The 12,475-nt window shown below is 39.2% G+C and overlaps 1 protein-coding gene across 1 annotated transcript in view; it reads left to right on the top strand.

The window, feature by feature from the left end:
• Positions 1-12,475, top strand: part of XRN2 (5'-3' exoribonuclease 2) — a 52,196-nt gene that overhangs the window by 21,138 nt on the left and 18,583 nt on the right. Inside the window, exons 18-26 of the mRNA XM_072857637.1 lie at positions 2,702-2,809; positions 2,889-2,978; positions 3,513-3,585; positions 6,384-6,467; positions 7,302-7,399; positions 7,490-7,569; positions 9,511-9,567; positions 11,621-11,689; positions 11,788-11,922. Coding sequence (XP_072713738.1) covers positions 2,702-2,809; positions 2,889-2,978; positions 3,513-3,585; positions 6,384-6,467; positions 7,302-7,399; positions 7,490-7,569; positions 9,511-9,567; positions 11,621-11,689; positions 11,788-11,922 — 794 coding nt within the window. The remainder of the gene's footprint in view (positions 1-2,701; positions 2,810-2,888; positions 2,979-3,512; positions 3,586-6,383; positions 6,468-7,301; positions 7,400-7,489; positions 7,570-9,510; positions 9,568-11,620; positions 11,690-11,787; positions 11,923-12,475) is intronic.

Raw genomic sequence — 12,475 nt, 5'->3', positions numbered from 1 at the left:
GAGCTGAGCTCTCTACATAGTGGAGTAGCTTCTTTTGCAAAGGACAAATGTCACCTGGACACCTTTCTAGGTGGAAATTCCCATGATCCTGCGCACAGTTAAGGTCTGCTGAAAGCAAACTGTGTTCCTGTTAACCGTGGCAAGATATATTCCTAGAACTCTGTGCGTTCCCATATGTCTCTAAAGTGTGAAAATAAATCTTCAAATTAGCTGCAGGTGTCTGCTTGCTGGAAAACTGTCAGTGTGACCCTCAGTGATGCAGTAGTACAAAACCGCTGCAAAAGGCAGTCTGGATTTTACGGGGAAACTGAAAGGCTTAGAGGAAGGGGGTATAGGGCAAAACTGAGATAATATTTACAAGGTAACCAAAATATTTATATTGATTTGAAGATTGTAAAATTAAGTTTGTTTTGTTCAGAGGTGTGCATGGGGCATGCGTTCATTGCTTTGTGATCAGTGGCCATGGCCTTGTGTGGACATCATCGTGTGCTTTTATAACTGTTCAAAGGGGGGTTGCATTTGCATGTGCACTGTTGAGAGGTTTGTGGCTTTAAACGTATAGGAGTTGGAAGACGGGCATATACCAAACAATATGGGCAAGTCCCTATGCAACACTTGCTAGTTTAGCTTGTAAAACCAATATAGTTATTGAGATGTATGTAGGTGACTCCTCGTCTTTCTGAGTTTGTAGTTATCCTGGCTGAAGTGACTGGTGCATGTAGAAATGATAGATGATTACAGTTGCAAAGAAAATAAATCGGTGAGGTTGACAACAACTTCAGACTTCAGGCAGGACCGTAGTGCTCTCAAGAAAATTGAGGAGTGCCAATAAGACCTCAAGAAAAAGTGACAGTACAGAAAATATTTTCTGGTTTAGAAATGTTCCAAAGGAAAACTTGATGAAAGTACGCAAATGTTTAGGGCTTTGTTTTTGCCGTTTTGCTTCATATTCAGATTACTCTAAAAGAAAGCAAGCCTCTCTCTAGACCTTATAAAAACTACACTGCAGGCTTAAAATAGTGCAGCAATGAAATACTTGCAGGTACTGCTGTTTGTACTTGTGTAACAGAACTGTGTGTAGGCAAGATACTGTAACCTGCTGTGCATGGGCAGTCTGTTGTATCGGCATGGAGCAGCAGTCAAATCACTTTCTGCCCATATGGAAGTTAGATTGGGAAGCTGTTGGACTGGGGGAATTTCAAAATAGGTTTGCTTGCGGGTTTTGGGGTTGTGGTGTGGTTTTTTTTTTTACCATAATAAGAATTGCTTCCAATAACTACTGCTCATTGTCCATAAAACTTCTGACAGAATACATTATGTGCTTTTCTATTCTTATAAAAAGCTAATAATGCAGAGCATGTTCCACTAGTGGGAACATCTGTTTGGAGAGAAAAAAAAAGAAAAGAAAGAAACCAATCCACCTGGCTTTTGAAACATACTGAAACCATCTGAAGAATTGTATCTAATAATTATAGTCTCTGTAATTTTATACCAAAAATATCACTGGAGGAGCCTCATTGACATTTACTTATTCAGAATTGGAAGTCAAAATAGTAGGCTTTTGTTTCAAGTGGTACTGCTAAGAAAAATAGCTGAGGAGGTAAAAACTTGACTTAGACCTTCTAGAGCCACGTTTCCTTACAAAGTGCATTGTGTTCTGATTTGCTTGAGTTTACTTTTTCTCCTTTTTGAGGATTATTTTGCTTCTTTCAAGTGAAAGCAGTTTATATTTCCCAATGTTCAAGACAGAAGAATAAGAGGGGAAAAGCAAAATGTTACTCAAAGTGTGTATTAGTGCTTGTACGGAACAGAAAAGTCACAGTGAAAACCAGAATACGTTTCAGCCTGCAATAGATACTGTTCACATTTTCACACCTTGTAGAGTGTATCATATCGGAGTTCTCTGGTCCCAAGTTAGTGGTGGGATTTCGCATTGAAAAACAGTCATGCAAACTGTGTGCTGCCAGAAAAACACTACTTCTGTTCCTGTTGAGACCTCTGTAATGGCTTTCTGACTGGCACGAGATCTTGGAAATTCCTCCTCTGTGTATTTCCCTGTTCGAGATGTGGTAGCAACTCTACGCAAGTTGAAAATGTGTCCAGTTGTTACAGGCTCCTCAGCTTAGCCCCAGGGAGTGGTTAACCGTATGGCGAGACTGTGATCTCCTCCTCTTTGCAAGAAATTTTTGTGCTTGGTTTTATTGGACTTTGTGCACGTGCTCGTGTGGGGTTTTTTTCTTTTTTTTTTTTCTTGAGGGGGAGGAAAAAGGCATGAGGTACATTACAGTGTCCTGAAGCTAAGGTTAAGATTCTGCTGTAAGGTCTTTTGTGTCGTTCTGGTGCTAGGTCCTGTCTCTTTGGCTGTCTCCCTTAGTGACTCAAACCTAGCACATAGCAAGAGTACTTTGGCATAGAAGTCTATCTGCTGTTCTGTGCTGCCGAGGAAATGCCCGAGGCCTCCATTCACTGTCCAGTGAACTCTCTCGCTCTAGTCTGGCTATGAAAAGTTAAGTCCCAACCTGAAGTCCAGAGTACCTTTAGAGGCAAGAGCTCTTTCTTTTCTAATCATGGGGACTCCTCTTTCTCCCGGTTGATGCTGGGCTAAATTATGTCATCTTTAGTGACTGGGCTATGTGATTTATTTTTTTTCTTTCACTTTTCTGATTTGTCTGATTTTGTTTCTTTTGTTTCTCTATCCTAGGGCTGTGCATCCTGGAACTGGTATTACCCTTTTCACTATGCTCCGTTTGCTTCTGACTTTGAGGGTATTGCAGACATGCCTTCAGATTTTGAGAAAGGCTCAAAACCGGTATGGCATCTTTATTTATTTAGTTATGATTTAACAGCTCATTAGAAGTGTCCTACATCTGCTTGTTTAATTTCAACAGTTTAAGCCTCTTGAACAACTTATGGGAGTATTTCCAGCTGCAAGTGGAAATTTTCTGCCACCAACGTGGAGGAAGCTCATGACAGATCCGGTAAGAATCCTTGTTTTAGTCTTCTCTGTAAGGTTATGTCATCTCGCTGTTGTGTGAGCATGACTTGCTGCTTCTTACTTCAGGCAGAAAAATAATGGGGACCAGGAGGGAATGTTTTTGGTAGATTGCAGAGATTCTTCAAAGACCCTTAAAAGCAATTCAGTGAGTTTGGATTTTTCAATGGGAAAAACTATTCCCTAACTCTTTTACACTTTAGTGATATTGTTTACTTTCTTTATAGAAACCTTGCAAAACTTAATTGGGGAGCAGTTACCCTAACCCAGTTATCTGGAATTATTCTATCCTGCTTAATTTCTTGTTTTGATACTCTTAAGTAATGGAAGTGCCCTACCACACTTGGTGTTTAAATGGCATTTAATAAAAGATGTTTCTATTAATGTCTTCTATGTTCTTTGCATCCTCCTTAGCTTTGTGTTTGCTCACCTTCTGTGAAGTACGGTACTACATGGCATTCTGAATCAATTTCATAATTGGCTTTAATGTTTTTTATTATTATTATTTTCTCAAATACAGGAATCAAGCATAATTGACTTCTACCCTGAAGATTTTGCTATTGATTTAAATGGGAAGAAATATGCTTGGCAAGGTGAAATTTCAACTTCTTTTTTTTTTGAGCTATAGACTACTGCCCTTAGTCTTAAGAATCTGTGTAAAAATAGGAAGAAAATGGAAAATTATCTTATTGAGATAATGATGCACCAAGTCACACAGGTAACTTATGTTACTTAGTGTGGGGGAGAAGTGTTTTGCAGAAGGTATATTTTTGAAAAGAAATTTGTATGAAGAACAAATTATGGTTCAGTAACTGATTTAGGATTGGCAATGATTAGTAGTAATTTCAGCAGTCATTCTAGATTTGTTAATTTGTTCTGAACTAGATTAATCATTTTTCTATTTTTATCAGCCTTACCGTGTAATTGTTTTTTGTCTCCTTTGCATTTAATTAATGGATCTTGTTCTGTTCAATCAGTGGCTCATTAGGACCTTGTGAAAAATGCTTTGGGGAATATAGAAATATTTGGATGCGTACAAAGAATGCAAAAACAGATACAGTATTTAATGCAGCTTCTTCTTTCTTTAGAGAATATTAATTTTAAAGGTCTGCCAAATTTTGTACCTGGTGTTCAGCCATTAGTGTAACATCTCAATTATAGGTATAAATAATTATTTGGGCACCAAATGAAACACATGAAATTCCATCTGAGTGTGAGAAAGCACATTTTTACTGTGAGGGTGGTCAGGCACTGGAACACATTGTCCGAAGAGATTGTGGAGTCTCCATCCTTGGAGATACTCCAAACCCAGCTGGACATGGTCCTGGGCAACCTGAGCAGCCCATGGCCATGCTGGAGCAGAGGGGGTGGCCTAGAGGATCTCCAGAGGTTCCTGCTGATGTCAGTGATTCTATGATTCTTCCCCCAAGGCAGGTCACCTGTGTTTTGAAATAGCCGCAGTTAGACACACGAGTATCTTACTTGGGACAGTGTTGCAAAATCAAAGAGAATATTCCTAGCTGTTATGAGACACATTGCATAGCAGGTTTTCCCTCTAACCCTTTCTTACCTCTGTTGTAATTTTGGCAACTTTCCGCAGTCCTTTTGTCCAGTTATCAAACCCACAGTCTAAAGCGGTAATGTTTTAATTAGCTCCCACGTGCTCTCAGCAGCCGGTAACGTTACTTTTGATTCATTTAATGCTTAATTGCATTATAAGCTCTTTGTTCTGGGTTAACATCTGGAATTCTCCTGCTTAAAAGGTAGCTGTGAAACAAATATTTTTCCAAGCTGGAAGTACAGACTATCTCTGTTTAAAAAGCATCTAGTATACCTTGGCCTCTTAATGAAATGCTTGAAGATCTTCATTTTAGAGATGTGATTATGCTTCTGAAAGCTCAGCATCGATCCTTTTTGCAATCCCTGGGTTATGAACGCTTCCCATTTTGTTGTCATTCACCAGTGTGTTGTGAAGGTGAAAATAAATCATTTGTTTTCCAGGGTAGGCTTATCACTGTTTCCCCTCACAAGTAGTTATGTTCCAGCTGAAATCTGAACATGGCTGAGGTCTGGTGCTGTCTTTGATAAAGCAGTAGTCAGTCTGCTTGGAGATTATCCTCATACTTCATAAGCAGGGACAGGACAGATTTCTTGTTTGGTGTGGTTGGCAACGGCAGGCTGTACAGCTCTGCTCCTCCTTATTTTATAGTAGGCTATACAATATTCCGATTCAGTTACATTTTTGACATATTTAACACTTTATTCATGGCTTGTTCCAAATTGGTTTTGTTAGGAGAGAGTATGAGCGTTGGGTTTAATTACACTTCAGGTAAAGTTTTAGGTTGTCCCCTTTCCTTCAGCTCCAGGACAATAGTATTTGTTTTAATAAAGCCACATAAAGATCTAACTTCTGAAGCAAAAGTGTTTCAGGCAGACCAAGTTTTAGATCGAGAATCTAAGTCTGTGGAAGTCCAAAGTCTCCATGACTACTGTACCTTAGAGTGATGGCAAACGTGTCTGAGATCTGCCTGCCAGGAGAGCTGGTACAGGCATAAATATGAAACCATGAATATCAGTTTAGTAGAAAGCCTTTGCTGTCATCTTGGTCAGGAAAAGCTCTAGTGTTCGTGGTAAGGGAAATAAAATAAAAACTAAAATAATAACTCTAGATTCCAACTGATAATAAGGGTGACAGAAGTAAATATTTGAAGAATTTTCGTAGTAAATTTCTTAGTGCTTTTTCAGATTTTATAATAGAAGAAAACATATACTGGAGCATACCACGGAAGGCTATTCTTCAGCTTCATCCAATATGCTTAAGAGTGGGCTCTGAGATCTGCTGCGTAGTGAGGGATTTTGATCCTGAGAGGAGCCTCCGTGTCATCTCGGAGTAAAATTAATAGCTGCTATGAATAGTCCCTAATGGATAATATCTGTATCACCTCATCGCTGAAGTTGGAGTGATTGCTTCCACTGTTGTCTCTTAATAAATTAATTTGAATAAAGTAGTGTCGAGTTCTGTCAGGGGAGTATCTGTAGCAAATGAGACAAATAATGACTGTCTTGCTGAGCTCATCTTGCTCCTAAATGAGGCAGGTGTAGGTAGCGGTTACTGCTTCCCCATGCCTGCCCAGCACTGGGGAGGAGGATGGAGGGGTGCTTGGAGATAAGTTTCCCTTTTCAACCTGCGCTACCACTAAACTATTTTTCTGTAAACAGCCTGGAGGGTCACAACCTCTGAAAATGTAGGGTTTTCTTTTCTGTGACCGATGCAACGGTTGTTTCTTGGGTAAAGAATCTATTGGAGCTTTCCGTGCTAGTGTCTGTCTGTTGTTTTTTGGTTTTGGGTTTTTTTAGCAAGTGTGAAAAAATAATGTTTTGGTTTTACTAGGTGTTGCGTTATTGCCATTTGTTGATGAGCGTCGCCTTAGAGCTGCCCTGGAAGAAGTCTACCCTGACCTCACTCCTGAAGAGAGTAAGAACTGTGATATTTTGTTATTACTACTGTGTTTCACCCTAAATGAGCGAGGTATAATAGATGGTTGCTTGGGTTGAATTATGGCAGGCTGTAGCCTCTTCTCCATGGCTGGTGCTGGTAATTAGAATGATCCTCGATGGGTTTGATTTTTGTAGCTTTCACTTACTTTTATTTTGCTGAAGTAGACCTTCATAAGACTTAACCTGAAAGTTAAATGGCAGCTTAATCGTATGAAAAGCTTCTACCAGTGTGCACTGTCAAAGTACTTGTTAGTTGAATATGTTGCAATCAAAAGAATAAACTCTGTTTCCAAGATGGGAGCTGATGATAAAACTTGATAGGTGTATTGCCTGCCCTCTGACCAGTAGGCTGGCTGTGTCCAGTTGTGATGTGTGGAGCTTCGTGTTCAGCTTATACAGGCAAATGTATGTGTTACTTTCTCCATTGTACAAAAGTAATAGCTGGTTCTTGTAGGTAAGCTGCTTGGGAGGTGTGTGAGTTTGGGGGGTTTTTGGTTTGGTGGGGTTTTTTTCCCCAGCTGGTCTGTATCGTCAACATTACACTGTTCTAAATTCAACATTCTTCCCACTGAACACAAGATTCCCGTTGTTTTACTGTGTGCCAACTACCCTTGTGACCAGAGACATCCTGTTCTGGGCAGAGACACTGTCTTTCTTTCCAACACTCTCAAGGAACGTTCAAAGCTTTCTCCTAAACGACAATGAAGCTTTCCTTTTGTGGAGGTGTCAACAGGGCGGTGTGCTGATCTGCTGTATTTCTTCCTTCCCTCTTTGCTCTGAACTCTTATCCCATTCTCTTCATGTTTTCTAGGCAGAAGAAATAGCCTTGGTGGCGATGTTCTCTTTGTTGGAAAACACCATCCACTTTGTGACTTTATTGTAGAACAGTACAAGACCAAAAATACGGAGGTAGGTTGTACTTGTTCTGAAGGGGTTGTGTAAATGGTGAGGGTGGAGGTCTAATAAAGTGCTTCAGTTGAAAAATTCTTTTTTCCATAGCCAGTGGATATACCTCCAGAGCTGTGCTATGGAATCCAGGGAAAGCTTACGCTGAATGAAAATGCTGTTCTTCCAGATCAGTGAGTATAGCTTTTGGTATGGGTTGTCTGATGCTAAAGGCTATTTCCTTCAGTTATGTCTGCATTTAAATAAAAATCTCTTTGTGTCCACAACGAGAAACCTAAAACTCCTGACAAGGCAATGCATTTAGTTCTGAGGCTAAACATGCTTTCCGCTAGGTTTCATAGTAGGTGTGTATTATCCTCAGGATATGTAAAAAACCTGGCAGGTAAAACTTTCATTCTACAATCCTTTTTTTTTTTTTTTTTTAAATTTCCAAACTAAGCTTTTAAAGCAGCATCAGCAATCTTTAAAGTGCTCTAATGTGCGTATTTAATTGCTGGTGAATCTTTGTTTGTTTGTCTGTCACTTCATCTATGGAATACTGGAAATACTATGGAATTATGGAATACATCTATGGAATACTATGGAATACTGGAAAAATCATACTGATTTTTATGTATTTAGGAATGTTTGAACTCTTTAATAGGTAAACAGGGACTATATAATAAGTAGTAGTGAATAGTGGCCTTTGTTGTTTTGGCCTCTGTGCTTTTGTATGGATGTTAATTTCATGCAGTCAGATGTAACTTCCAATAGTGCATGCTGTTTAAAAAAAAAACAAAACCTCCTGCTTTTTATACGCTAATCTTAATTGCATTAAAGAAAAAATCCAGAGAGAGATATATTTTGCCATTTTCCATTTAGGCTATAGCACTAAATTCAGGACTGTTACCAGCTACAGATACAAAAAATGCTAATATTTTTTTGTTCTCTAGATAATGCATTTAGTTTGAGAAATTATCAGTGTAATCTTCACATTGTAGGATATGCATTCATTTATCTAACTTTGCTTAGAGGCATAAGCAGGTGTTCAGTAACTCATTTGCATTAAATGCACAAACACTCCAATTTTGTTGGACAGATAATGTATCCTAGGTCACACTTACTAATATACATTTCTCTATTCTTGTCATGGCTTGCAAAGAATATGAGCAAGTTGGAGCTGTTCTTGGAGGGACTAGCAGTGCAGGAAAAAGAAAACTCTGCTGGCATTGTCTTCCCTAGATAGGGTGTGAGAAATGGGGATTTTTTTACCTAGAGAAGTAGTTTGCTAAGAATTCTGTGAAGATGAGCAGGCATTTATGTCACCACTTCAGAATAAGTCTTACTTTGCTAAAAAGATTTGGATCAAATTCAGCCAGCATGCATATAGTCTGTGACCTCCATGTAACATGAGTATGTGACAGTTGTGCGCAGCAGGGTGAAGAAAGGAATCTGTTTTCTGATTGATAAGAGTAATTTTCTTGAGCGTCTTGTTTGTCTCCTTGAATTGAAGGGGTAAAGTTTTCTAGAGGAAAGAAGGAAAGGGTTAAGATGCAACTGCATGTCAGCCTATTAAATCTCAGTTAGAAAAGAGACTCTTAAGTGCTGTGGAAAACAGCTGCTAAATTTTTCTTTTGTGTTTTTTTTTGTTGGTTTTTTTGTTGTTTTTTTTTTTTTTTACTTCAAAGCCTTTTTCTTCCTAGTGAAGCAGGTTTGTGTCTTCATGGTGTCCGCATGGGTGTCTGTCTCTCCGGTCTTCTCCTGCCCTCTGAGAAACCTGTTGGCTTGTTGTAATCAAACCCTAGCAGTACCTGGAAGTTTCCAAGGTGCAGAATAGCACTGAGGTTTGTAAACAACAGGCCGCTGGGTAGTGAGAACTGCGTGAACCCACTGTTAGACACTAGAGAATCCACGCAGATCAGCTGCAAAAGTAATGACATTAAGAAATAAGGATTCAGTAATTCTATTGCTTATAGAAGTATTTGATTTAGGGGAAAGGCAAATGAATTTTGAAATCCTTTTTATGTCGCCGGCTTAGTTGACAGAGGAACAGGAGCGGTAGCAACAGAGAAAGTGGAGCAAATGGTGAGAAATATATTGCATGACGTTTTGACAGAGGTTTTGCTCTTTGCCAGGACAGTGGAGTCTCCTGTTCCAATGCTGCGTGATCTTGCACAAAATTCTGCAGTCAGGTAAGTAAACCCCGAGTTTTAATGTGATGGTGTACAAAATACAGCAGTGAAAACTCAGTTTATTCTGGTGTTTTGTGGTGTTGAATTTGCAACAGAATCCATCTCTTAATAAAATTGAAGCTTTTACCTTAAATGTTTCTGGTTTTCTGTGAGAATTGAATGCGAGATATTATGTTGTAACACAGCGGGCTTGGGTTAGGGTAGTTAAGCAGAGTGCCTAGTGGCATGCCCTGCAGAGGTGTCAGAAATGGTCGTTTCTCAGTGCATCAAACCCAGTGTGTTTCATCCCTTCAGAAATCGCTCGTCTTTCCTGCTGTTGCTTTTCTGCTTGCTTTCTGTTGGGACTTCTGGGTCTTTGGCAAGCAAAGAGCAACACCTACAGAACTTGATAGTCTGTATCAAGCCTTTTAAATTAAAACCAACCGTTTTGATTGAAAGCCCTCCAGCTCTTGATTTTTGCCTCTTGGATTTTTATCCGTTTTTATTCCTAGCAATTCCCAGAGGATGCCTGAGAATATAAGCTTCGTGTCTTTAAGAAGTAAAGGAGTAATACCAGCTTTGCCTGAATGTGGTGTTTGGGAGAATAAGAAACTTCATAATGAATAAAAAACAATGCAGACTTTCCAAGAGTAAATCTTGTGGTCACAGAAGATTTTAATTACTCTTGCACTTGACAGCAAATTTCTGTAGATCTGGTGTGTTGTATGTCATTGTCACTTAATTTGGCACAGTATAATAGGTGTGTAATGCTTGAGCCTATAGCCTTTCACTTCTTGAGCCACATAAGATACTTGAGACACTGAACATCACTTGTGATCTGTCTGCATAATTTTTTCCTCCAAGGAGGCATGACTTGGTTCAACTAGAGCAACTATCTACAGGCAGTAAGAAATGCTAAGTTGTGGCTTGTCAGGATATTGTAGAAAGGATGTTCTGAAATGGGGATTTAGTTACTTTGAGTGATGAGTTCAAGGTAGTTTTTGGCTTTTCATCTGCCACTGTCAGGAGGTTTGAATTGTTTCACGCTTCTGTCCATTTCTCTATTGCAAGGATTTTTCTTCCTGTCTGTTGAGATAGTATGAGCAGTCATGATTCTGCTCTTCAGTTCTTGTGACTTGGGCTGAATTTTCCAAGGGACCATTATTCTCTTTCCTTCGAGTCTCATGCATTCTCTGTGCTGAAAAACAGATGTATTTCAGCCGGAAGAGTGAGATTATTCTGCCTAGTTGTTTGCTTTTATCTTTCTTGGCATCCCAAGCATTCTTCTGTATCAAATGGTAGGTAGTGAGAGAAGAGGAAGCAGGTTGGTGCCGTGTACTTCAAACATGTCCCTGGTGGGAACCTACCTGAGACCTGGATACTTACAGCAGGAGATTGGAATTGCTGGGAGTGTGGATGAATTTTCTCAGAGCCAACCCAAACTGCTATATAATGCATTGTACCAGCAGAAATTGAGCTTTCAGCCACTTTTTGCTCTACTGCTATTTAGTTTTGTCTAATACTAGACAGCTCAAAATGCAGGGTCTGCGAGATGTCACTGAAAATAGGTGTATATCCCTCCCCAGGAACTGCATGCAACTGCAAAGCCGCCTTACAGGATAAAAACTCCCTGGCCCAGGAAATCCCACTTCTGAGTTTTGTACACTTTTGACTAGACTGCATAGCAAGCTGATATCCTTCCTGTCTATACTGTGGCAGCCTTTGAACCTAATCAAGTACAATCAGTCCTTTGACTAGAGGATTTGTACTCAAGGGTCTGCAGAAGATACTTTCATTACCATACATAGGACTGTTTTCTAGACATTAAACTTTCTTTTGGACTGGCTATTGATACAGAGGAGGAAAAAGGTCACCCTGTGGAAAATAATTGAAACATCCAAGTCCAATATAGTCAGTGTATCCATATGCAAGAAATGCACTTTGCAGTTTGACGTGGGTTCTTGAATCTTATATTTTCTGTTGTGTACATCACTGTTAATAAAGCAGCAATTACTTTTTAACCTTGCTTGTCTTAATTGTCATGTGAACCTAATCCTCAAATACTTTTTCCTAGTATCTCTTTCAAAGATCCACAATTCGATGAAGACTTTGTTTTCAAGGCTATAGTGTTACCTGGTGCAAAGTAAGTATCAGTTGTCAGATTTCAAATAATTCCATTTTCTTTCATTAATCTGAGTATTTGCTCTGATAAGTATTTATGGAACTATTTTTGATATTAAGGAAACCTGCTCCAGTTCTGAAGCCAGGAGACTGGGAAAAAACCAACAATGATGGCAGGCCTTGGAGACCGCAGCTTGGTTTTAATCGAGACAGAAAACCAGTCCATTTGGACCAGTCAGCATTTAGAACTTTAGGGTAAGACTGGCAGCATTGTTATTGACTGCCTTGCTGAGATGACTATACTCCTTTATTGCTTTTTTTAATTAAAAAAAAAAAAAAAAGAAACTAAGGGGGTGGGGATGGACCGTCAGAGATTAGGTGCTGGTGTTCCATGTTGGAAACTTTGGCATGCGATATTTAAATTCAGTATTGATAAAAGCTGTATATTACAGTGATTTTTGCTGTAATGCCTTGCATTCTTCTTGATTTTGGGTTTGTTTTTTTCTACTAAATGTTTCTAACTAACTTTCCCATTGGGTGTTTTCAACTTGTTGGGTGGATACTCGCTTGAAGTACAGAAGGTACAATGAGAATATTGCACACAGGTGATAATTAAGATTATTATGAAGACAGTAATGTCTTTTATGCTTTTAAAAATGGGTTTTAAAAACCCTTGTTTGAAGCACATGCGTTACACCATACAATCCATTTGATTGTCATTTTTCAAGGCATTGCCACTGTCAGTTTTTTAGGTCTTCAAAAGTCCAAGTAACTTTCTCAGGTGCTGCAGTGTAGTACGAGAATGCTT

The sequence above is a fragment of the Ciconia boyciana genome, chromosome 3 (assembly GCF_034638445.1).
Source record: "Ciconia boyciana chromosome 3, ASM3463844v1, whole genome shotgun sequence".
Classification (NCBI taxonomy): domain Eukaryota; kingdom Metazoa; phylum Chordata; class Aves; order Ciconiiformes; family Ciconiidae; genus Ciconia; species Ciconia boyciana.
The sequence above is the reverse complement of the archived record's forward strand: the minus strand, read 5'-3'. Positions and strand labels throughout refer to the sequence as shown.